The sequence below is a fragment of the Cygnus olor genome, chromosome 8 (genome assembly GCF_009769625.2).
Source record: "Cygnus olor isolate bCygOlo1 chromosome 8, bCygOlo1.pri.v2, whole genome shotgun sequence".
Classification (NCBI taxonomy): Eukaryota; Metazoa; Chordata; class Aves; order Anseriformes; family Anatidae; genus Cygnus; species Cygnus olor.
In genome coordinates, this window is record NC_049176.1 from 12,466,180 (window position 1) to 12,488,880 (window position 22,701).

At 47.9% G+C, this 22,701-nt stretch overlaps 1 protein-coding gene across 3 annotated transcripts in view; it reads left to right on the forward strand.

The window, feature by feature from the left end:
- The window catches only part of COP1 (COP1 E3 ubiquitin ligase), a 128,620-nt gene extending 110,207 nt beyond the window's left edge, over nt 1–18,413 (forward strand). For 2 of the 3 annotated variants that reach the window (XM_040565090.1, XM_040565091.1), the window contains exon 19: nt 64–6,849. In XM_040565090.1, the coding sequence (XP_040421024.1) occupies nt 64–195 (132 nt within the window). In that variant the 3' untranslated portion in view covers nt 196–6,849. Of the gene's footprint in view, nt 1–63; nt 6,850–15,288; nt 15,334–17,316 lie in introns of those variants that run through there. The other variant, XM_040565092.1, reaches the window with a different exon arrangement.
- The last annotated feature ends 4,288 nt before the right edge of the window (nt 18,414–22,701 follow it).

The window sequence follows — 22,701 nt, forward strand, 5'->3', positions numbered from 1 at the left end:
TATATACATACTAATATTAACACTTCCTCTGCAAGAAACAATTTGTCCCTTTTCTCTCACCAGGTGCTGGTGGTTTCACTCGTGATACACAAGCCATGCCATGTTCTAAGCTGCGTCATGGATCTTTGTCCTTGTGCCTTCCCCCTGAAATCTCCTCTAGCTTTTTTTCCTGACACATCTCCTTCCAGTCGATGAAAACTGTTCTGTGAAAACACTTGTGTTCAGGGTTGCAGCTTGTGTATTTTCTCCTGCTTTAAAAAAAGTGGGTGTGGATATATATTTTTGTGTATATTTATTTTTACATTTCCTGTAGTGGTTTATAGAGCTACAAGCTGGGCTGTCTTGCAGGCAGGTATCCTTTCCTCTTCTGTTCTTACCACCATGCAGCTGCAGCCTGATGGGGGTCAGATATTTTGATTCTCCTGCTGTGCCTCACTTCCCCTGCCCTTGCTGTAGCTCTGCTGGCCACGCAGACACCTAAACCCCCACCTTCCCTGTTTGCAGCCGTGAGTGGTGTAGGTATAGCATCTTAGGTGTGCTGTCATTTTTCCCCCCACAAACAGCATCCTCAGCATTGGTACTTTAGACCCTTGATTTTGTTCCAGTTGCTGTTAGAAATACCAGCCCTGGCTTAAAGAGAAATGAAGGCTTTGATTTCCACGGCTGCCAAACTTCTGGCCCATCCAGAAACACAATTAGAAGCCTTGCAGATACAGTGAAACCATCGTGTTTCTTTTCCAGCTGGCATGAGCAAAACATCCAGAATAGTTAATGTGTGTTCTGCAGGTATCAGAGCGCTCGAGTCCCTGTGCAGTGTCATTCCAAGACCCATTAACAAACTGGTCAGGATTTTAACGTATGTCCCGAGCCTTCAAAGTTGGCTTGCTTGCAGAGGGAGACATTAACCTGTGCAGTCTGAACCACTGTTGCCTCAGCCCTTTCGCCTAGCAGCAGTCAGAGGTTACGGATCGTGGTCTCCAGTCAGCAGCCTGCTGCAGGCACCGCGCAGCATCCGCCGCGGCTCCCTCGTTGCTGTGCTATCAGGGTTCTGTTTTGGCTTGACGGCAGGATTTGACGTCAGAACGGATGGGTACGTTCAGGGGACATTATTACAGTTAAAGCTTACAAATGAACTGTCTGGGTTCAGCTTGTCTGAACATGAGCTTTTTTGCATGTGTGGCAGGTGGAGGTGACTTTCATTAGTGCAGCGCGGAGGAGCTGCAATCGGTATAAGATCCAATTTGCTAGGTATTGTCCAAGCAGACAGCAAGTGACAGTTTATTGCCCCTGAAGGCTTGACAGCCAAGCCATATAAAATGAACGGTAGCGGAGTATGAATCTGTTATCAGTTTTAAATTCATTTCCTAAGTCCATCAGCCATTTTGTGAGGTTTTTTGCCAAATGTTCCCCTCTTGCTGACCAAGCCAGCCTGACTCAGCTTGGCTCTCTGCCATTCCTGACATCTTTTAGGATTAACCTGTTCTCCTGTGTTGATTTTTACCATCTGTGCCAATAATGCATTAATTGTTCTTCCACTTTTGTTTTGAGGGGATGGTGCCATGTGATGGGTTTAGTCCCATGTGGCTAAGCAAGGCTTTGTGCATCACTGTGCTCGGAGAAGGAAGGCTCTGCATCCTGCCATCATAAGGCTTCGCATCAGTACTCAGGTCCCTTGATTTCAGAGATCCAGTTGCCAAAGAGGTTGAGGAGTTGAGCTCCTCTGCATTTCAGTGAAAACTTGTGAAAATGCAGCCGTTTTTGCTTACAGGCATGCAGTTGGATTAAAGGGACTGACAGTAGGCATCATCTGGGTCTGAAATGTTTCACCATGTGATAATTGGAAAATCTAAAGCATTACAACAGCAAGTAACTACATACAGAGCAGAATTAATGAGCTTCAGCAAGCACAAGGCTGGACTTGCCTGGGATGGGCTGCTGTGCTGAATTCCAGGTGGCTGTCAGGCGCTATCAAAAAAAAAAGCCATCACTGATAGCACTGTGGGCAAATCAATTTGGCTGTCAGCTATAGCATCAGTCCCAGGAACCAGCGCTTTTTCTGTACCAAACGGGGGATTCAAACAAAAGTGCTGGATCTAGAACTGTTTAGGCTGAGGACGCAGAGGAGCGGTCCTCAAACAGCTGGCGTGGGTGTGAGAAGGGAAGGGGCAGTGGCAGGATGGGCTCCGCGGGGCCTGATGCACAGGTGAAGACACAGCTTTGTAGAGGAGTGAGGGTAGTGTGGCTCCTGGTATTTTCCAATATTGAAGGGCCATTGCATGTTGTCCAAACCCCTCGGCTAGGTAGCATGTTGGACCCAGTGCCTTCAGCCTCACCTGGCAGGCTGATGTGGGCTGGGGGGGTGTTTTAGTGTGCCTGATGGGGTTTGTGCCCCTAGTCTGTCTGGGAGAGGAATGCAGCCGGAACAGGTTTCTCATCAGTAAATAGCACAGCTCAGAAAAGGAATGCTTATTAGAGTGAAATCTCAGGGGTATTACTTGCTGCTTCTTGTCTTCAGTGTCTCGTTGTGAACATCTGGATTAACCTTGAGCAAATCCACTGGGGGTGTTGCCTCGGTTTCCCCACATGTCAAAGTAGGATAATACTTTAGCTGCCTCACCAGGGCATTTGTTACACTTAATTAATGTTGTAATGTGTCTTTGGTTCCTCTGGTAAAGTATGCTATGTGAATGCTAAGTTGTTTTTACTGATTGGATTGTTAATTAAATGTGCACATATAAATGATTTATTGGCATTAGAGAACTAAGACTTAATAATTTAAAATATTAACATCAAGGTGGTTAGGTCAATTTTAAGCCCACAGTACTCCTCCTGTTTAGAGGATTAAACTGGTACTGGAAATTTAGAGGATGTAAATGGCATTGGGAGAGAAAGGTAAGCAGGAGCTTGACCACCTTAATGAGTTATTTTGTGGTGTCTCTACATGGAGACTATTTTAATTCAGGACCCCACCTCCAGTGCCTGGCCTGGGGAAACCATTGGCAGTATCAGCGGTGCGCTGAGCTTTGGAGGGCACAGAATGGTTCAATGACACCTCCCTTTTGGACCAACTTAGAAACCATTTGTCAGCATTTGGAAGAGCATGCTCCAGTTTGACATAGCAGATGACATGCAAAATTAGCTTTGTGTTCCAGGAAAAAAGCACCAAAGAAAGGATGTCTGGGGGAACGCGCGTGCCAGGCTGCTGACATGGATCACCTGCTGATGGCTCCTGGCCCAGCAATGGTTATCTTCCCCGCAAAGTCACGTGGCGCTTCAGCCTCTAACCTCGAGGCTTCTGCCTCCTTATGTTCTTCTGTACTCTAACCAGGCAGATGTTTGAGGTGAATGTGGGAATAAGCTGTAGCTGACAGCCAAGGCAGGCACCAGAGGAAAAGAGGTATGTCGTCCTCGTGCGCTAAGGAGGTCAGGGATTTGGAAGTACAGAGCGGAGGAGAGAAGGCATGCGGGAGTAGATGCGGTTGGTCAAGTAGCTGGATGCTGGGGCTGGAGCGGAGGGTCAGCCCTCGTCCATTCCCTTTCTGAACCCAAGCAAAATGCGCACGCTGGTGTTAGTGTCTTGGAGGCAAAAGGGTTGGAAAGAAGGGGAAGCGGGATTTACAAAGCTGGATTCACAAGGGCAGGGAGAGTGGAGATGCAAAGATGTGCCATGGTGCTGTAGATTGGGCACCTGAAACTGGAGAACAGAGCACTGAAAGTAGGGTTGTGGTGAGAGAGCCCATGTGAGGGACTGGTCCCAAAAATACGAAGTCCCCAAAGGATATGGGCAGATGATCTGGGAAAGATGGAAGTGTTTTTGCACAAACCAGGGAATTGTCACTTCCTGTGTGAAGGTTTGAAAGAGGGAACTGAGCAGCTGAGAAGTGTTGGATGTAGTGTAGCTGGGAGAGAAAGCACTGACTTGTTGAAAATGAGAAGGTAAGAGAGACGGGGAAACGCATCTTGAGAGTGAAAGAGAGATGCATAGGAGAGCTATCTAAACATGAAGGGTTTAAACAAATTGGAATCTGCCCTTCGCAGTGGGGCAAGGAGAGTGCTCCAAGTTCCAGAGGAGCAAGGAGCTGGGAAGCATAGCAAAGGATGTCTCTGGCATCTCTCAGGGGTTTCCCAGCAGCATCTCTCTGTTCCTTCCCCCTCAGCAGCCCAGGGCAGCAGTTGGGAACAGTGGTCCTTGCTGTGCTTGGAGACTGGGCTGTGCAGCACTCACAGTAGGCTGTGTTTGTAGAGTAAACCGCTTGTGTAATTCAGGGTAGCTAGATCTGAAGAGGCTTTTCACGTTCTAGTGACTTCTGTTTACAGCCCTTGATCCCTGATGGTTTGCAGTTTGTCTGCACAAAATGAAAATCTAAACCACCAGATTTAGGTCACACTTCTGAGTACTTGTGTGCAGAGTTGGTGGTGATTTCTCGGATCACACATTTTCTCTGATTAAAAAATGAGCGTTTAGGAGGGAGGCATACACAGCAGTGATAACAGTAGTAATACCAGCACCCCAGGGCTTCCTTTTGCCACGTGCAGCACTGATGGGCAGAGCGGCATGACCTTGGTTGGGAAGAGATTAAATTCATCACCTCCAGCATGAGGTAATGACTGAGTGCAACAACAGAAGAGGAAGGAGGGAGGGAGGGAAGGAGGAAAATGTATGGGCGTAAGAATGCACTTCTTGGACGATGCAGTTGTCGAGTGCCGCGCTGCATCGCATTATGTAGAATTGCCAAATGAATGTTTGGGGGCTTTAGTGCTAATAGAATAGATGCTAAAAGCTGTTTTCACAAAACTAATGCCTAACTATTTCCTGTGGTTTTGCAGAATTGATGCTAATGTGTTGCATGTTTATGTATATGTTTTTTGTGGGCTTATTGCAAGCTATATTTATATACTGCTGGCACTTCGTTCGAGGCCTTGAGCTGATTGTTTGTGGGGAGTGGCTGAAATCTCACAATATCTGGTGATAGAAACGAGCAGCTTTAGAGATCTTGTCACAGATAGATGCGCAGCGGTGCTCAGTATTTGCACATGTAGAAGAGGAGAAAACTTGCCCGTTGGGGAGGAAGAGGGGTTGGGTGTGTATGTTACTAGCAACATGATTTGGTTTTAACATATGTCTCTACCTGCTCTGACAATCGATGTGCAACAGCTGTTTAAGCTGTGTAGTTCAGCAAGCAGTAGATGCAGAGTAATAAGCCTCTGACAAGTTATTCTCATCTTGAATTCTAAATAAATTAGGTGCTTATCAAAAGCAGTTTGGTTCCAAAACGCCTAAATTACAGAGGTGGCTGCCTGTAATGTGCCAGCAGTTCCTAGGGTGGGCTTTGCTGGCTGGCTCTCGCCTTTGCACAGATTTCTTTGCCTTCTTCCAAGCAGTTTCATTAGCCCTGTTTCCATCTTGAATTCAAAAGGGAGCGAATCGGTGCCCAGCTGCGTGCAGCTCCATCCACATGTGTCTGTTTTCTTCTAGCCTGGTCTTTAGTTGCCTCGTTGAGCTTTTTTCTTGAGAGCTGCACACTGAAAAAAAGGGTCATGCTATGAAAAAGTGATTTCTCACTTGGCTGAGAGATAGCTTACTACTTATTTGAGTGTGTCATTGGAGCAAGCCTTGGACTGCTTTCCTCTGAGCACCCGTGTGCTGTGAATACAGAAACCTGGGTGTATATATAGTAGCAAATAAGCTTCCAGTTGCGTGGTATCTTCTTGTGCTGAGTTTGGTCTGAATAGAAGTAGAAAAATACATTAAGTGTAAAATCCAAAAATGAGCAGGTTGCTTCTTCGGGGAGGCTTTCTTAGGGCAGGAAAGAAGGATATGTTCATGTATTGAGAGTTGCAGTTGGAAAATACCAGATGTGGAAGTGTCAGAAAACTTAATAAAAGTGTCCATGGTAAAGAGGTTAAAGTATGGAATTGCAGAAAAATGAGGGCAGGGATTCAATGAGATGCTGAATTTCTACCTATTCTCACTTCGTAGCGAGGCTAGATTTGTCTCGTGAAGAAGCTTCAAGCTCTGCATGAGGCAGGATGATGCAAACTAATTTGGTTGAATGCTTTTTCCCCTTTATAGAATACCTATGAATTCCTACATGAGAAGAAGCTTCATGCGTGTGTGTGTGGTTGTGGGCAACTCTTTCCAAAGAAAGCAAGCCCAAGGAGTGTTGTCATCTGTAAATCTGTAGGTTAATGTGTTAAAGTATCTTTATTTTGCTATGCAGGTGTGATTGTGTAGCATTTATAAACTCAGGGGGGAAAAAACTCAGTGTCTACAGCTGGAGCTAGAAAGAAGCACAGATGAGACCTTTTTTAGATTTACTTAGTCATCACATTTTTTTCCCCAGATAAGCCTAAGGAGGTTTTATCTCTGTGTACAAAGGAATTACCTTCAGAAAGATAAAAATACAGTTTCCAAGGATTAAAAAAACCACCATTTAGGCATGTGTGTTCTGTTCCAGATTTAAAACCTGAAGAGCTGGATGTTGCTGCTACTGAAAAGTCTTGGTATGGCTTAGTTTGCGTGTAAGACCTCTTTCTTTAAAGAACTTCTCAGTTTAAAGAAGCAATTAATTCTTCTTGGGCCTGATGCTCCTAGTGGAGATAGTATTCTGTTAAATTTATTCAGAAGGGATTAATGTTAGGCAGTTGTGATGGCACATACAGTAAATTCTGGAACGCAGGGAGATAATGGGTTGTGCGTTGCTCTTCAACAATTGTACCATGCACTCGTTCATCGATTAACGATTGTATCACAACAATGAAAAAAAGATAGTTCTGTGTGCAACGTATTACCCCGATGGGAGGAATTGTCATTTACTAGTTTGACTCTTCAAAAAAAACCACAGCAAAACTCATATGTTGGAAGTTCATCTTGTTTCACGGGTTAGAATTTGTAATTTTCTTTCAAAAGTGAAAGCTGACTTGAGTCATGCAACAAGAAAATAACTGGATCTTGGGGGATTTAGAGTGAAGAGCCATTATAATCTGCTAATTACAAGGTGGAGAGCAGTCAAGCATCGGTGTTCTGTTGGGGAGCTTCTTTCACACATCTTGATATATGAAAAGGCTGTGTGTGATGTCGATGTGAAAGCGTACAGTGAAATGTCTTGAAGATGGTCAGCAGCTTTAGTCCTAAAAGCCAGCACTGACTAATAGCCATCTTCAGTACGGACTGAGCAGCTTTACTGCTGAAGAAATGGCTTTTTGTGCAAACAGCACTAGATTTAGTTCAACTGTGTGCTCTTATTCCATCTATAAATAACATAAAACAATGGCCATTGGAGTGCAAGCTTTCTCACCCACTATATTTTCCCATTGTTCCAACAGCTTTACTTAATTAGGGCTCTAGCTCCTTTGAGTGCATGTTCGGGGTTAGTCGGCAGTGAGTCTGTCTGCTTGAAAGGGAATTGCTGACAAACCAGGCATTTGTTAGCAAAAACGTCTGCTGGGGCGGGAAGGTGAGAAGTTGCTAATTTAAAATAAGATCTTTAAGAGTCCTAGCTGTGAATCTATAGAACAAATCTTGCTGAAAATCCAGAAAATTCACGCTTACCTCAATGGCTATGGGGCTGGAAGGTTGGAGGGAATGCGCTTTATTTGTGCAGAAATGTGGGAATGGGAGAGGCACAAACTTCTTGGCCTGTGATTATTTATGACACAGTGAAAAGTCCAAAATAAGACTTTCAGTCTATTGCATGAACGTGTGCGCATATAACTTGGAGGAACATCTTGCTCCACTATCAGTACCTTAATCCTCCTAACGAACAGCTTCATCCCATTGCATTGTTGCTGCTGTTTGTAGAAGGCAGGGGGGAGTACAAATGTAGGAAATAAGTGCAGATTGTATCATTTTTCCTTTAACCAAGCTTTCCTTCTTCCTCAGTGAGGTCCTGGTGGGAAGCAGTTGGATAAGTCTGAAGCATAGCTTTGTCTGGCTAACGGCACTGAAGAGTGCTTCTGCATCTTTATGTATTTGCGTACGCAGTCAGAGCTGTTAGCTACCCAGTGTATTTCCCAGCCCTTCAAGAGCTCTGACTCTGTTCCTGGTAAGACCAGCTTTCACAAAACTGCCCCATTTGTGAACTGTAAAAGGGTAGGTTATGTTCACACACATGCTCTGATTTACAGTTTCCCTCCCAGCAGAGGGACCAAGATGTTTTAAAGTCTGCATCCGTGCTCCTCCTCTTTTGTAGACAATGCTCCAGGTTTTCAGGGCTCATCGAGAGGGCTTTAAACTAGGTATGAAAGGGGATGGGGGGGGGAAACAAGGCTCCATAGAGGTGAGCCTGGAGAAGCAGTCCCTGGGTTAAGGGTGAGGGCAATGACACAACTGAAGTGCATCTACACCAATGCACACAGCATGGGCAGCAGACGGGAGGAGCTGGAAGCAATGGTGTGTCAGGCAAGCTATGACCTAGTTGCCATCACTGAAATGTGGTGGGACCACTCCCACGACTGGAGTGCTGCAATGGATGGCTACAAGCTCTTCAGAAGGGACAGGCAACTCAGGAGGGTTCGTGGCATGGCGCTCTATGTTAGGGAGTGTTTTGATGCTGTTGAGCTCGGGGCTGGGAATAAAAATATCCCAATATATCCCTGTGGGTAAGGATCAGGGGGTTGGCCAACAAGGTGGACATCCTGGTGGGGGTCTGTTACAGACCGCCAAACCAGGATGAAGAGACAGATGAGGCGTTCTATAAGCAGCTGGTGGAAGTTGCTCAATCGCCAGTGCTTGTTCTCATGGGAGACTTCAACATCCGGGACATATGCTGGAAATACAATACAGCCCTGAGGGAGCAGTCTAGAAGGTTTCTGGAGTGCGTGGAAGACAGCTTCCTGACTCAGCTGGTTAGTGAGCCTACCGGAGGGGGTGCCCCACTAGACCTGCTGTTCCTGAACAGAGAAGGACTGGTGGGAGATGTGGTGGTAGGGAGCTGTCTTGGGCAGAGTGGCCGTGAAATGGTAGAGTTCTCTGTTCTTGAAGTCAGGAGAGTGGGGGTCAGTAAAACTGCTACCTTGTACTTCTGGAGGGCAGACTTTGAATTGCTCAGGACACTGTTAGGGAGGGTCCCTTGGGAGTCAGTCCTGAAGGGCAGAGGGGCCCAGGAAGGCTGGACGCTCCTCCAGAAGTCTTCAAGGTGTAGGAGCAGGCTGTCCCTGTGTGCCATAAGATGGGCTAGCGGGGAAAAAGACCAGCATGGCTGAACAGGGAACTTTTGGTGAGTGTCCGGGAGAAAAAGAGAGTTTATGTCCGGTGGAAGAAGGGGTAGGCAATGTGGGGAGAGTACAAGGAAGTTGCCAGGATATGCAGAGAAAAACTCAGGAAGGCCAAAGCCCAGTATGAGCTCAACCTGGCCACTGTGGTTAAGGATAACAAAAAATGTTTTTATAACTATATTAACAGCAAGAGGAGGGCCAAGGAGAATCTCATTCGTTTACTGGATGTAGGGGGGGAACACGATTTCTGAGGATAAGGAAAAGGCTGAGGTTCTTAATGCCCTCTTTACATCTGTCTTTACTAGCCAGACCACTTATCCTCAGGTTATTCAGCTGCATGACCTGGAAGTCTGGGACGAGGAGCAGAAGAAAACCCCCACAGTTCAGGTGGAAAAAGAGATCTGCTGCTCCACCTGGACTGTCACAAGTCCATGGGGCCAGATGGGATCCACCTGAGGGTGCTGAGGGAGTTGGCAGTTGTGATTGCTGAGCTGCTTTCCATCATCTATTGGCAGCCATAGTCATCCAGAGAGTTCCCAGATGACTGGAGAGTTGCTAATGTGACATCCATCTATAAGAAGGGTCATAAGGAGGACCTGGGGAACTACAGGCCTGTCAGCCTGACCTTGGTGCCAGGAAAGGTGATGGGACAGGTCATCTTGACTGCAATTACGCAGCATATGCAGGACAACTGGGGCATCAGGCCCAGTCAGCATGGGCTCATGAAAGGCAAGCAATTCCTGACCAACTATGACTGGGTGACCTGCCTGGTGGATGAGGGAAAGCCTGTTGACATAGTCTACCTAGACTTCAGCAAGGCCTTTGACACGGTCTCCCACAGCATTCTCCTGGAGAAGCTGGTAGCCCATGGCTTGGACAGGTTAAAAACTGGCTGGACAGCCAGGCCCAGAGAGTGGTGGTGAATGGAGTGAAATCCAGCTGGTGACCTGTCACCAGTGATGTTCCCCAGGGGTCGGTGTTGGGGCCCATCCTCCTTAATATCTTTATTGATGATTTGAACAAGGGAATTGAGTGCACCCTCAGTAAGTGTGCAGTGACATCAAGCTGGGGGGAAGTGTTGATCTACCGAACGGTAGGAAGGCCCTGCAGAGGGACCTGGACAGGATGGGTGGATGGGCAGAGGCCAATGGGTTGAGGTTCAACATGGCTGAGTGCTGGGTCCTGCACTTTGGCCACAACATCCCCATGCAGTGCTACAGGCTTGGGGCAGAGTGGCTGGAAAGCTGTGCAGAGGAAAAAGATCTGGGCTTGTCAGTGGATGCTTGCCTCAACGTGAGCCAGCAGTGTGCCCAGGTGGCCAAGAAGGCCAACAGCATCCTGGCTTGTATCAGGAATAGTGTGGCCAGCAGGACCAGGGAGGTGATCATCCCCCTGTACTCTGCTCTGGTGAGGCAGCACCTCGAGTGCTGTGTTCAGCTTTGGGCCCCTCACTACAAGAAGGACATCAAGGCCCTGGAGCATGTCCAGACAAGGGCTATGAAGCTGGTGAAGGGCCTGGAACACAAGTCCTGTGAGGGGCGGCTGAGGGAACTGGGGTTGTTTGGTCTGGAGAAGAGGAGGCTCAGGGGAGACCTTATTGCTCTCCACAACTCCCTGAAAGGAAGGTGTGGGGAGCTGGGGGTCGGCCTCTTCTCACAGGTAACTAGTGATAGGACTAGAGGGAATGGCCTCAAGTTGTGCCAGGGGAGGCTCAGGTTGGAAATGAGGAGACATTTCTTCTCAGAAAGAGCAGTCAGGTGTTGGGACAGGTTGCCCAGGGAGGTGGTGGAGTCACCGTCCCTGGGGTGTTTAAGGAGAGGTTGGACATGGTGCTTAGGGACATGGTTTAGTGGGTGATATTGGTAATAGGGTGCTGGTTGGACCAGATGATCTTGGAGGTCTTTTCCAACCTTAATGATTCTACGAAACTTGCATCAGAGAGTGAGAACATCGGAATTTAAGGGTTGATATATGCAGGACTACAACAGGTGAATGGTCCCACAAAGAGGACTATATTAAAGGAAAAAGGATGCGAGTCATTTGTGTTCATCTTGCCTATTTTGAGCCCCTTTGGGACAGACTCTATTTTGTGTCAGGAAAGGAAGACAGTAAGACACTTGCCTGTAATTCCACACGAGCCCTCTGGTAAGAGGGATGCACGGCTTGTGGAGCACCGAGGCTGCAGGTGGGTTGTATGGAGTGATCCCTTGCTCACCTCTTTGGTAATGAAGGGAGATGGCTGGAGATGACCCTTGCAGTTGCTCTGTGGAGTTGTCTGCTTGAATATCAGCGTGCGTTCCAAGTAGACGTATGTGCCCTCATTGCAGTTTTAACAACTGTCTGTCTGGGTGACTTTATCTAGGTCCCCCCACCCAATGTTTTCTTGCGCAGAGTCTCTTATTCCCTACCACACTGAAGCAGCTCTGACAATTTTCAGGGCTTCAGTTTTTTTGGCTGAGTTTTCCTCAAGTTTCATGAAACTTTCAGAGCATTTCTGATTCTCCTAGTGCTGACTACTGTTGCATGAATGCCAGCAGTCAGCCAGGCCCTCCTTTCCCGCCCTCCCTTCCCTGTACAAATTGCTTCCCCAGGGCCATCCACATACAGGGCTCATCTAGGAGGGGAGCAAATCAGAGTACTTCAAAACCTAGCTGTCACCAGGTGAATAATTCCTTTGAATGATGAATGTAGCAAGTATCTCATCTACTCAGGAAGGTCCCAAATTTGATTTTGTTTTTCTTTTTCTCTCAAGAGTGTGCTGTGGCAATTTCTTCTTTTGGTGCAATCAGTGAAAGTCCCTTCGAATCCCAAGGGTAAACACTCTGAAGTTGCTGTGGGTGGATGAATCACGTTCTTCCAGTGCTAGTTCCAGGTGATGGGGATGTCAGGCTGAGGACAGAGGTGCTTACATCTGGGCTGTCTTTGTTCCCAGGACTGATTTACAGCTTCATTTTGCATAATGCCTACCTCTGTGTGGATATACATCCAGTCTGTAGGAAGTAAAACAGTTGTGGTGGGCTCATCCTTCCCAGTGTCAGGGAACTGTCTTTTAGACTTCTCATAATGTCTGATAATGATATCTTATCTCCCTGATGAGTCTTGAGGTGCACCTACATTTGGCAGTTAATCCTCTTAAATTCCTCTGCGACTCCAAGAGGTGAGCAGTAGTGCATTCTGCTGACTTCCCCAGAGCCTTGCTTTTTTCTGTTGATTTAACAGGACCAAAACTCTTAAACAGTCTCCTGTCAATGTTATGGCTGTCCCTGGCTTATTGAAATGCCATGCTATCTCAGTGCAGGGGACCCGAGCACACTGCGTCACGTCTCCACCCGTCACTCCTTATCTGCTGTGATGCGCATAGGAGAGGTTGCCACATCTCATCAGGTTGCACAGACTATGGCTTTCCACAGGGATGAAATAATACTTGAGATTAGCAACCGTATGGAACAGAATGCTGCTGTTTGCCACGCAGTAAACCCTTCCCTCAATTTTGATCGTGCTTGTTCCTTTTCTGTTTGCCCCTTCAATCTTGTTTTAGCAAAGGCAGCTGGCACCCGCTGCCTCTGCTGCCATGAAGGGCTACAGCTGCTGACCACCTACAGCAGGACCCCGTGCAGGTGCGTGCTTAGAGTCATTTCAGAACCCCATTTCTCTAGAGCAGGAGTACTCAGTTGTGGTGGATCTTCCACATTCCCCTGCCTCTGTTTTGGGAGCTTTTGGCTCCTGCAGCCAGTAGGGAGAGATGGAGAAGGCCAGCCTTCTGTCCTTCCTGCCCTGCATAGAGTCAAAGTGGTAGTGATAAAGCAGGACATGCAACCGAAGCTGACAGTGATAGCCTGAGATCTGTAGATGCTTGTAGTGGTGCCACAGGGGAAATAGGTATTCCACCAGCTAGGTGGCTGTGGTGGCTGTCTTTTAAGGTAACTCCATTCACGTGTGTCCTGTCCAAAAAGGTTGGTTCAGCGCATGGCTGTTGCAAGTTACAAACCTGCAGGTCTCTTTCTACTATCTAAGCGTTTTCGTGACTTGCTTAGGTTTTAACGCATTTAATGTATTGGCTGTTTTACAGGCAACACAGAAGGAACAGAGTTGTTCCTCCAGAGGATTAAAAAACTTACTTAGCTGTGTTCCCAGAGAAGCAATGTTAGAGCGCCTTAACACACGAGTCACTGTTTGTTCCATGACAGATTTGGTGCTAATTTTGCTGCTGTCTGATCCTGTTTGTGTCTCCTGGTTGTGGATGAAAGCAGCAGAGCAGTGATTAGCTCAGACCCTGCTGAAAAAAAAACTGTGCCTCTGAAGAACAAGAGAGTGAGAGTGTATTACTCTCTGGCATTTTTATTTTATTTAGGAAGGTAAAACTGTTCATTGAGCCAGAGTTCATTTACAGTGGTACCCCAGCAGACTTCAGCCACAGGATGAATTACCAATCACTTGCAGTGCAAACGGGAATCATTCAGACCCTGGATTGTCTGTACCCAGGAATTCAAGTCTCTGGCACTTCTCGACAGATTGGTACCCGTGCCTCTCTTCCAAAATCCTATCAGGCATCCCAGAGCAATCTGGTACCTGCTCTGGTTTCCAAAGCACACTTAGATCTGCGTTCCTCCTGGTGTTTTCTGATTGTAATTGTTAACCAGAAGCTGGGGGGTTCATGGGATTAGACTCTGCTAGCCACCAAATTAATGGAAATTGGAGTATATGCTTCCTTTGAGGATGTATTTTCTTCTTGGGAGCTTTGACTTTGGAGGATCATTGCTGAGATAATACCAGGAGTCGTAACTAATCCCCTAATGGGTAGTACTGGGGATGAACAAATCTATTTATAACAATTAGCCCAGCGGGCCATCAGAAGGCTGCTCTTACCTGATCAGTGGGTTTTCACGTCAGAAAGGATTTCTCTCCCTCTGCTTGAGAGCTGGTGGCTGTGCAGGCTCCCAAACCTCGTGGCGAGGCAGCGTGCAAGTCCATCTATCCCCTTGTGCCCTGGGCAGCGCTGTGCCAGCTGCCCCCGGGGCTGTCTCTCCACCTCCAGCCCCAAATGCCAGCGGGTCTGTTCCAGTCACCAGCTTCCTTTAAAAATGCAGGTGTTAAGTGACGGGATAATTACAGCAAGTTTGTCTGAGGATGGATAGCAGCAGCATGAGAAATCGAAAGATGTGCCTGAGAAAAAAATACCAGCTACCCTCAGACAAAGCAGCTTGTGCTAGGCGGTTTGGCAGCATCTCCTATGACCACTGGTGCCATTGCCCCAGTGCTCGCTTCTGTTAGGGTTTTTGGCACCTGGTTCCTTTGGGGCTTCCCTTCCCCAAACGGTTTTGGTTCGGGAGGGTGTGTTTGCACTTGCTGGTCATGTCAGGAGTTCAGTCTGAAGGGCAGAGGCTCTCCTGTGGCTGGCACCTGCTGTTAGCCTGGGGTTGCCCAGCTGGTGTGGGAGAACATTAATTTGCAGACAACCAGGATATCTCCAAAGGAAATTCCATCAATTCGCAGGAGGTAAATCGATGCTGTCTTTCTGAGTAATAGCAGGGCTGAAGCCCTTTCTTCTCCTCCAAATTTTGTGTATTTGCTATTCCTTTCTAATGGTGGTTAAGACAAAGCTGCTCTTCTTTGTTTTACTGGTCTGAAACCTCTCAGCTGGGCAGGAGGTTGGGTGGCCTCAGAGCTGGAGAGGTTTTGTCACATTGATGAGTCAGTTCAGTTAGGAAGGGCACCAGAGACCTTTGTCCATATGCTGCCAAAAGATGAAAATGATTGTTGTTATTTGCCCACTTCACAGGGAGGCTGTAAGGATTAATTCATGTTTGTAAATTGCTTTTGAGATTTAAAGCTCTGTACAAGCAGTAAGGATTATTGCTTTCTAATTCTTTAAGGCAACATAACTTTTATAAAGACTTTTAGCTTCCAAAGCACCCTGGAAATGGGAAAGTTCTCTTGCAATTAGATGTACCCCTAATATTTAAAGGAAAAAGCAAACTACTTCGCTGCTGCTGCTGCTGCTTCAAAAAGAAAAAGGAGGAAAAAAAAACACAATAGTGAATTGTGACAGTGCCTCTTTTTTTTTTTTTGCAGGAGTCCAATGTGCTGATTGCTGCTAACAGTCAGGGTACAATTAAGGTAAGTTATTTCATGCATCTTCTCTTTAAGCACTTGAATCCATTGTTAGCGAAGAGCAAGGTCACAGACATGGTACAGCCAGGAGAAACCATTAGAGGAGGTCATCCCAGCTATGGAAGTTTGCAATTTAAATGATGTATTTGCCTCTGGCACGCGGAGGAGCGAGCAGACAGCACAAGAGCAATGAAACAGAGGTAGAGGCGAGGTGGAGAAAAGCTGCTGGCAGCTGCCCAGCACCCACCACATCTCTGCTGCTCTGGGTGGTACGCAGGGAAACCAGCCTGCATCGGGAGAGCTTGGTGCTCGGCAGTGATGTGCTGCTTAGATTAAACCTGGGCCCGGCGCTGGGTTTTATGTATGCAGTATTTTTCTTGACTGATAATAGGTGCCATGTCTCAGTTGCCACAGCAGCCGCTGGGTTTTCGCATTGGTTCAAAAGCAGCTGCGTGGCGTTGCTTTGAATGGGGAGGTTTTAAATTAGTGCTGTCTGGCACAAACATCTCCATGCGCTCGTGTTGATTTTTGTGACAGCAGAGGAGGCTCTGTGTTAGCTCGCTGGCATTAGCCAGACCCTATTCTCTGGCTGCCGCCAATGTGGGGTGCAGTAGAGCTGAAAGCTGAGCTCCTGATGTGCAGCCAGCTAGAGCAGTGCTTGAAATGAGCAGGGATGCTCCCTTGCCTTGCTTACTCCGAGCGCACGGACTGACTTTAACAGACAGCAGCTGCCAGCGTAGGGTTTTATGAAAGCAACAGCCTTCCCCATGCACAGAGAAGCAAATGTTTTGCCAGGTTTTCAGCACTCGGATAAAAGTCTTTCCAGAGTATCTGTTCGATGCATTTCTATCCATGAAGCGTCGAGTAATATGAAAAAGGCTTTGTCCCCCTTCGTCTGTGTATCAAATGGATAGCCAGGCAAAATTAGTGCCCAAGCCCTAGTGCTGGCTACTCTGGAGAGCCTCGGGTCCACTATCACCCCCAACAGAGCTCAGCAGCATTCACCTCACCGTGCTCTTGGGGCTTGGTGGTTAGTGCTGCATGCATGTGGCCCAGAGCTCTGACACTTTCTGTAGCTGCTGATAAAGGAATTTACTTGTTGTCTGCAAAGCTGCACGCTGGATTGCCACCCTCGTGAAGCTGAGAGATTCCTCCCGATTCTCCCTCGTGCCCCTGTTGTGCTGGCAGTTCTGTGAAACCAGACCAGAGCCGATAGTCTGAACAATCCTGGAAAAATCAGAAAAAAAAAAAATCCAGAAAAAATCACTGAAAAGGCAGAAATGAGGGGAGACCCAAGTGTTCTCCGTGTGTGTGACAAAATTTTTTTTTTTCTTCCTTTTTTTAGGCCACAAGTGGTGTGGTTACTCCTGTTATTGCAGTGTGTGATGCTGTAGCCTTTTGTTTGTAGGTGACTAATTTATCAGGCTTTGGAACTGGTTGCTTGTTACTTCAGTCACTTCCTTCTTAGTAAAATGGGCAAAGCATACAGATCCTTTTGATATGTTTAAGTGAATTAAGCAGCAACAGGAGAGGTTTTGCTCATGCTCTTTGCTTCTTAATGAGAGAAGGTGGAGGAAGGAATGTGTAAACAGCCAAGGTTATTTGAATTGTGATATTTCCATTTGAATTTATCAGCAGGCAGGGGGGACGGTGTGATGGTCTGGCAGTGCCTGGGAAAGGGCTGAATTTGCAGCTTCACCATGGGCACAAACCTGCTTCAACTGTGCCAGCCCGTACTCGCAGGCTAAAGCCCTTAGCTCTCCCTGCTAAAACCAGCCTGGGTTATTACTGGCTGTACAAATCACTCAGCAGGTGACACCCCTCACAGTGCTTGTCTCATCTGTGTGATATGACTGCATGCTGGTGAGTAAAGGGTAAAGGGTGGAGACAGGAAGGGTCAGACCTGTCCTAGTGATCTATATGCTGATGTAGGAGATAATGAATGTCATAAATTCCTTTTCTAAACATCTTGTCTTCCCTGTTAATCAGGTACTGGAGCTGGTATGAAGGGTTTTCTCTCAAGGCTTGAGGTACTTGGTCCTGCTGATATGCTACAGTGTTCATCTGGGATCCTCAGTGGGACAAGAAACCGAAACCACCTTGATGTTCTTCCCCAAAACCATCATGTTTGTTTTTTTTCCATTTATGGACTTTCGAGGACATTTTGAGACACTGGGAACACCAGTGAACTGTCTGCCATCAACATTAACTCCACAGACTTTGCTGCTGCTGGTGGTGGTATGGTTGTCTAATTTTTATGATAGGAAAACAAATTCTTTTAAATAAAAACAAAAAGGAATAATAAAATTTATTGAGCCACAAGCTGAAGCTGGAAGATTCTCTTGTTGCATATGGGAACAGATTTTCTTGGGAAGGGAACTTACAGGACCACACAGGGCTGCTGTCAGTTGCACATCTCCAGTTACCTTTACCTGGACTGTTCATCCCCATTGGGGAAAGTCTCCAAGCCGTACCTGGACACACAAGCAATTCATTTTGAGATATGGTTGAGTTGTTCCTTTGACTTTATTTTTATTTTAGATGCATTAAATGTTGAGAAATTGTCACCCAGGTTGGCGCTGCTGGAAACTGAAGACCTCTGGTTATCAAGAAGAGAAGAGCAGCTTCCTTGCTCTTCTTTGTGCCCGTGCTTCAACCCAAAGGGGCTGCTCCGAAGGAGAGGAGCAAGTCATCCATTCACCCATGTGAGCCTGACCCTTCCTGCTGCCTGCCAACAACTGTGCTGAAGTGACCTGAACCTGGCACCTGGACTGACCTCACGGAGACATCATGGAGTAACGACCTCACCACCACTGACCTGGCTGTGTTTGACTATCTCAGCTAGAGTAGAAAGTTTCTTGATCCAGTTACCAAAGCCCTGCACCACTACTGTCCCGTGTGGTCTGATTACGTTTGCCCCTCTGCAAACCATCCGTGGGAGCTGAGCATTGTGAACGTTGTAATAAGAGAGGGGATGGAGTTGGTTTGTAATGTGTTTCAGAGCCATGATATAAGTAGCCTTATTTTTAATGGTCATGCATACACTTAAATTGTACATACAGAGGGGGAATAAAGCGTGAAGCTAAGAGGTGTTGTTGCTTTGTTGGCAGAATACAGGGGGGGCGTAAGAAGGTGCAGACAGACTTCAGGAGTAACAGTCCTGGGGAGCTGCCAGGACTTGTTAGGTTGGGAAGTGGAGTTGGTGGGTGTAGTGTCTTTTTTCTGGTTGTGTCTGGCAAAGGTGCGATGCGTGCAGCACTACCTGGAGGAAGCGTTTCCATTCACAGCCAGGCACTCTTGGGATTCAATCACAGCCGTGCCCGTCTCCCTTGTGTCCCTGAGGCTGGGGTTGCTGCACAGGCGTTGCACGCTCTGCATGGGCAGAGTGAGGTCCTGCTCCACTCAGGCCACCCATCAAGCAGCTGTAGCTGCTGAAAGGTGTCTTATGTCCTCCACGTGTTAAACGCCTGACGCTGCTCTTCCCAGAAGGGTTGTGGGGTCTTGTGACCTCCTTTGGTCACAAGGAAAATAAATAAACAAAGATGCTCCTGGTATGAAACAAAGGAGAAGGGATGAAGCCTTGTAGCAAAGCTGGGGACAGATCCTGTCCTGACTCACCGTTTGTGTGTTCCTTGAGCTAACACCCGTGGCTCTCAGCAGAGTGGGTGTAGGACCCGAACATCGCTGCTGGCTTCTGCAGAGTTGTGGCTGGGGGGAGGAAGCGGAGGGTGCTGAGCTGCAGGAGCTGCGTGGGCAGCGCCCTTTGTGCGCTGGGCTTTGCCCATGGTCGCTGGCATGCCAGGGGAATGAGAAAAATCACAAGATGGTGTCTGTCCTGCTCTGGGGTACTATCTGCAGGTCTCAGCCACGTGAGTCACCAGAGCCACTGTGGCAGAAGGGATCGAAATTGGTTCTGTCAGTGTCGGGGCAGCCAATGCTCCCTGCCAAGCGCCCCATTTCCTGAGGCTGCTTGTGGGTGACTGCACCCCGAGCTCTGCCAGCGGCCCTTTCCCCTGCTGCTCTCCCTCGCTTCGATCACAGCTTTCCCCTAGCCTCTCTCATTTATTGGTGCCTATTGATTTATTCTGTGAGCTGCTGTTGTTGCGTCTGGTGTTTTGATGAGAGCCTGTGGGTGCTTCCCCTTGTACCCCAGCTCTGTGCCACAGGCTGCCACTTTTTGTCAAGCGCCTGCCTTCCTTCTCTGCCCCCCATGTTGAGCGGCCTCTGTATTTTAAATCGAGATGGCTCTGCTGAAGCAGAGATGCTCAAAACAGAAAGGAAAACAGCTATTTTGAATGCTGCAAGGTTACTCCTTGAATTAAGCAGGGAAAACAGTTTAACATCAGCCTCCTTTATTTTTTAGGTTTTCATTCCGCTTCAATCAAGATAAAATGCAAATTTGGTGCCTGGCCCTAATTAGAAACAGCAGCTCATAAACACGAGTTGATGGCATTTTTTGTCTTTGTCTTTTTGTCACAAGTGATACGCTCTTTATTTTAATCCCCTTAATTTTCCTTCCTTCAGGTAACTCTCTGCTGTTGATGTATATTAAGCTGCATATAATTACTTACTGTAATCTTTTAGCAGCGTTTGGTTCAATTTCTTCTGACTTCGTTGTTGCTCTCCGAGCCCTTGCTTTGCTACGTGTTACCCTAAAGAAAAGCGACCCATGTGGAAGGACAGGGCACCCTCCCAGTCACACTGCCTGCGAAAAAGGCAATGTGCTGACTGCACAGCCTTGCAAAAGGTCTCGTCTACTGCCTTGAGAAGCCATCCAGGGCTTGGAGATGCTCAAACGTGTGACCGAGCCAGGACAGAGATTCGTAAGTCCCTCTGGGAAACTCAGTCCAGTGCTGAACTGCTCTCACTGCAAAAGTTAATTGCAGGTGGTGGACGCTGGTCCAGAATAGTTTTTGGTTTTGCCTCCAGTGTTTGTGTCCCTAGGAGAGGTGTTGGGCGAGGAAGGCTTTTATTTGAGAAAGGGAATTGGAAATCCTGCACTGCAAGCCACTCTCTTTAATTAATTTTAAAGCATTCAATAGAAGAGTAGGAGGAACATGCTTCAGTGCTAGAAAGGAGTTCATAGCTGGAGGGAATCGAAAATGATGGTCAAGGGGAAATTTAAATTAATATCAATATGTCAGCGCTCTTCAGCAGTGAGCGCAGGCGGGCTGCGAATGCCAGCGTTCGACCCACGTGCTGGATCCTTGTTTGTTTAGAGTGATTCTGTTTAACCACGGAAGGTTGCAAAGACACCCGCAGATAATTGGAAAGGCAAATCCAGCTCCTTCCTTGTTCATGAGTCCTCTTTCCTTTCTCCTTTTCGGAGGCCAGCAATAGCCAACAGGCAGCGGTCAGAGGTGCAGCAGCACCACGATGCGTGCCTTGAAGAAAGCAAGAAGGCAAGCCCTGGTGTAGCACGACCTGTGACGTGGGACCAGAGCCCACATCCCTTCTTCCTTCGGAGAAGCGGCTGTAGGCATCCCCACAGCCTTCTGGTGATCGTCACCAAATACTTTGCTTAAGGTTCGCTTTCAGAGCAGGTTCTTGGATTGTGGGTCTTCTCGTCCTCTCTGTTCAACAAGGCATTACGAGGGTATTTGGTCCATGTCTTCAGGGTCTTTGTTAATGAAATAAAGTGGTTGGGTGGGTTAAAGCATGGCTTCCTCCTCTACTCCACCTTAGCAAACCACTTCAGTAGGCTTTTCAAAAACTGGGTTTCAGTGTTTCCATTTTGACTTTGACCCCTTAAATCTGGGTCTGGGTGATGATTCACCATCGCAGGATCAAAATTTGCCCTATAAAATCAAGCAGCAGGAAAAAGCCCTTGGGGAAGGGAGTGATGTGGGCTCTCGGGGACTTGCATGAGCAGCACCAGCCCCGGCATCCCCCCAAAAATCTCCTCTGCCCCTGCCCGCTCGGGTCTGGGAGTTGGATGGCATGAGAGGGCTGGGAGCACGCTGTCACTTCGTCTCCAAAATCCTCCTAGGCAGTCAAGGAAAATAATTTGGAGGCTTTCAAATATGAAGAACGTAAAGGCCATCCTTAGGAGGCATGAATAATAGCAAGTGACAGCCAAAACCAAACCAGCAGTGGAAGCTCAACGCCAATCCCACCCTGGCTGTGCCCGTGCAGCCAGGGGCTCTGTGCTGGGCACCAGCTCCTTTTCCTGGGGTTGCTGCAGGGGTGGCACCTTTTACAAAAAGGGGGCTGGCAGCCACTTGCCTGTGTGTCCCCCCACACTGCCAGCTGGTGCCCCGAGGTGACAGGGCCCTGCCCCACCTTGTCCCTTGGGGCTGGGCCCTTCGCAGTAGATGGAGACGGGCGCAGGAACGTCCACGTGCAGGTAAGGACTGGTTTCGGTGCTTCCTTGGGGCTGTGGGACCCCCTTTGGCCAAATGCCACAGCAGGGCTGGACCTGCTAAACCTATGTAGGGTCTAGAGCTGGACCCTAAACCCATTTACCCATGGGGATGCTCCTGCTGGAGCACTCCCCAGGCTCAGGAGCATCCCCATGGGTAAATGGGTTTAGGGGATCACTTTTTTACAGAATTACTTCTTTCTGTCTTTCAGGGACTACTCCTGCCCTGCTGGTTTGCGTTTGTTCAACAAAAAACATCCTGAAGGCACTACCATCGATCTGCAGCGAGGGCAGAGGGGGAGCGAAGCGGGGCGACCCCTCCAAGGCACGAGAGCATCACTGCTCCTGTCACGGATGGGTGACGTTGAGCCAAAGCCCAGCAGACCGGAAGGACGAGTTGGGGACTGGGCAGCACTGGGGCTCGGAAATTATTCGGGAATAGCACAGGTGCCAAAATGATGCTCACGGAGGAGTGGGACAGCAACGCACACTGGTCACCTGCGAGCTTTCGGGTGCCCAGGAGCAAGCAACATCCCACGTGCTCTCCCCCTCCACGTTTCCTTTTCTCCTCTTCTTTTTTTCCCATAGGAGATTAATGGTAATTCTTTGTCTTCTAACATGACTGTGCCTTACAAATTCTGTCTCTCACCCTCATCCTTTAAATTATCCACATAATAAAATATGTATTCAGTGATTTCAGGTCATAATTTGATCTACTTAGGGAAGAAAAGGAATGATGGAGAAGGGTTGCCAGCATGCTCCACTTTCATCCATTTATCTTTATTTATCATCTTTCTTTCCTAATAACCCCTGCGCAGCCCCATGATGCCAACACCGGTACCTGCGTACTGCGTCCTTGCAGAACAAGTCCCATGCTGTGCTCTGGCTTGGTGGGACCCGGCGAGCCCCCAGCCCCTGTCGGTGAAGATGTTGTTATAGGGCTGGAAACATTGAGCAGGGGGCTGAGCAGCAGAGCCTGGCCCTGCTGGCAGTTGGGGACAGAGCTGCAGGAA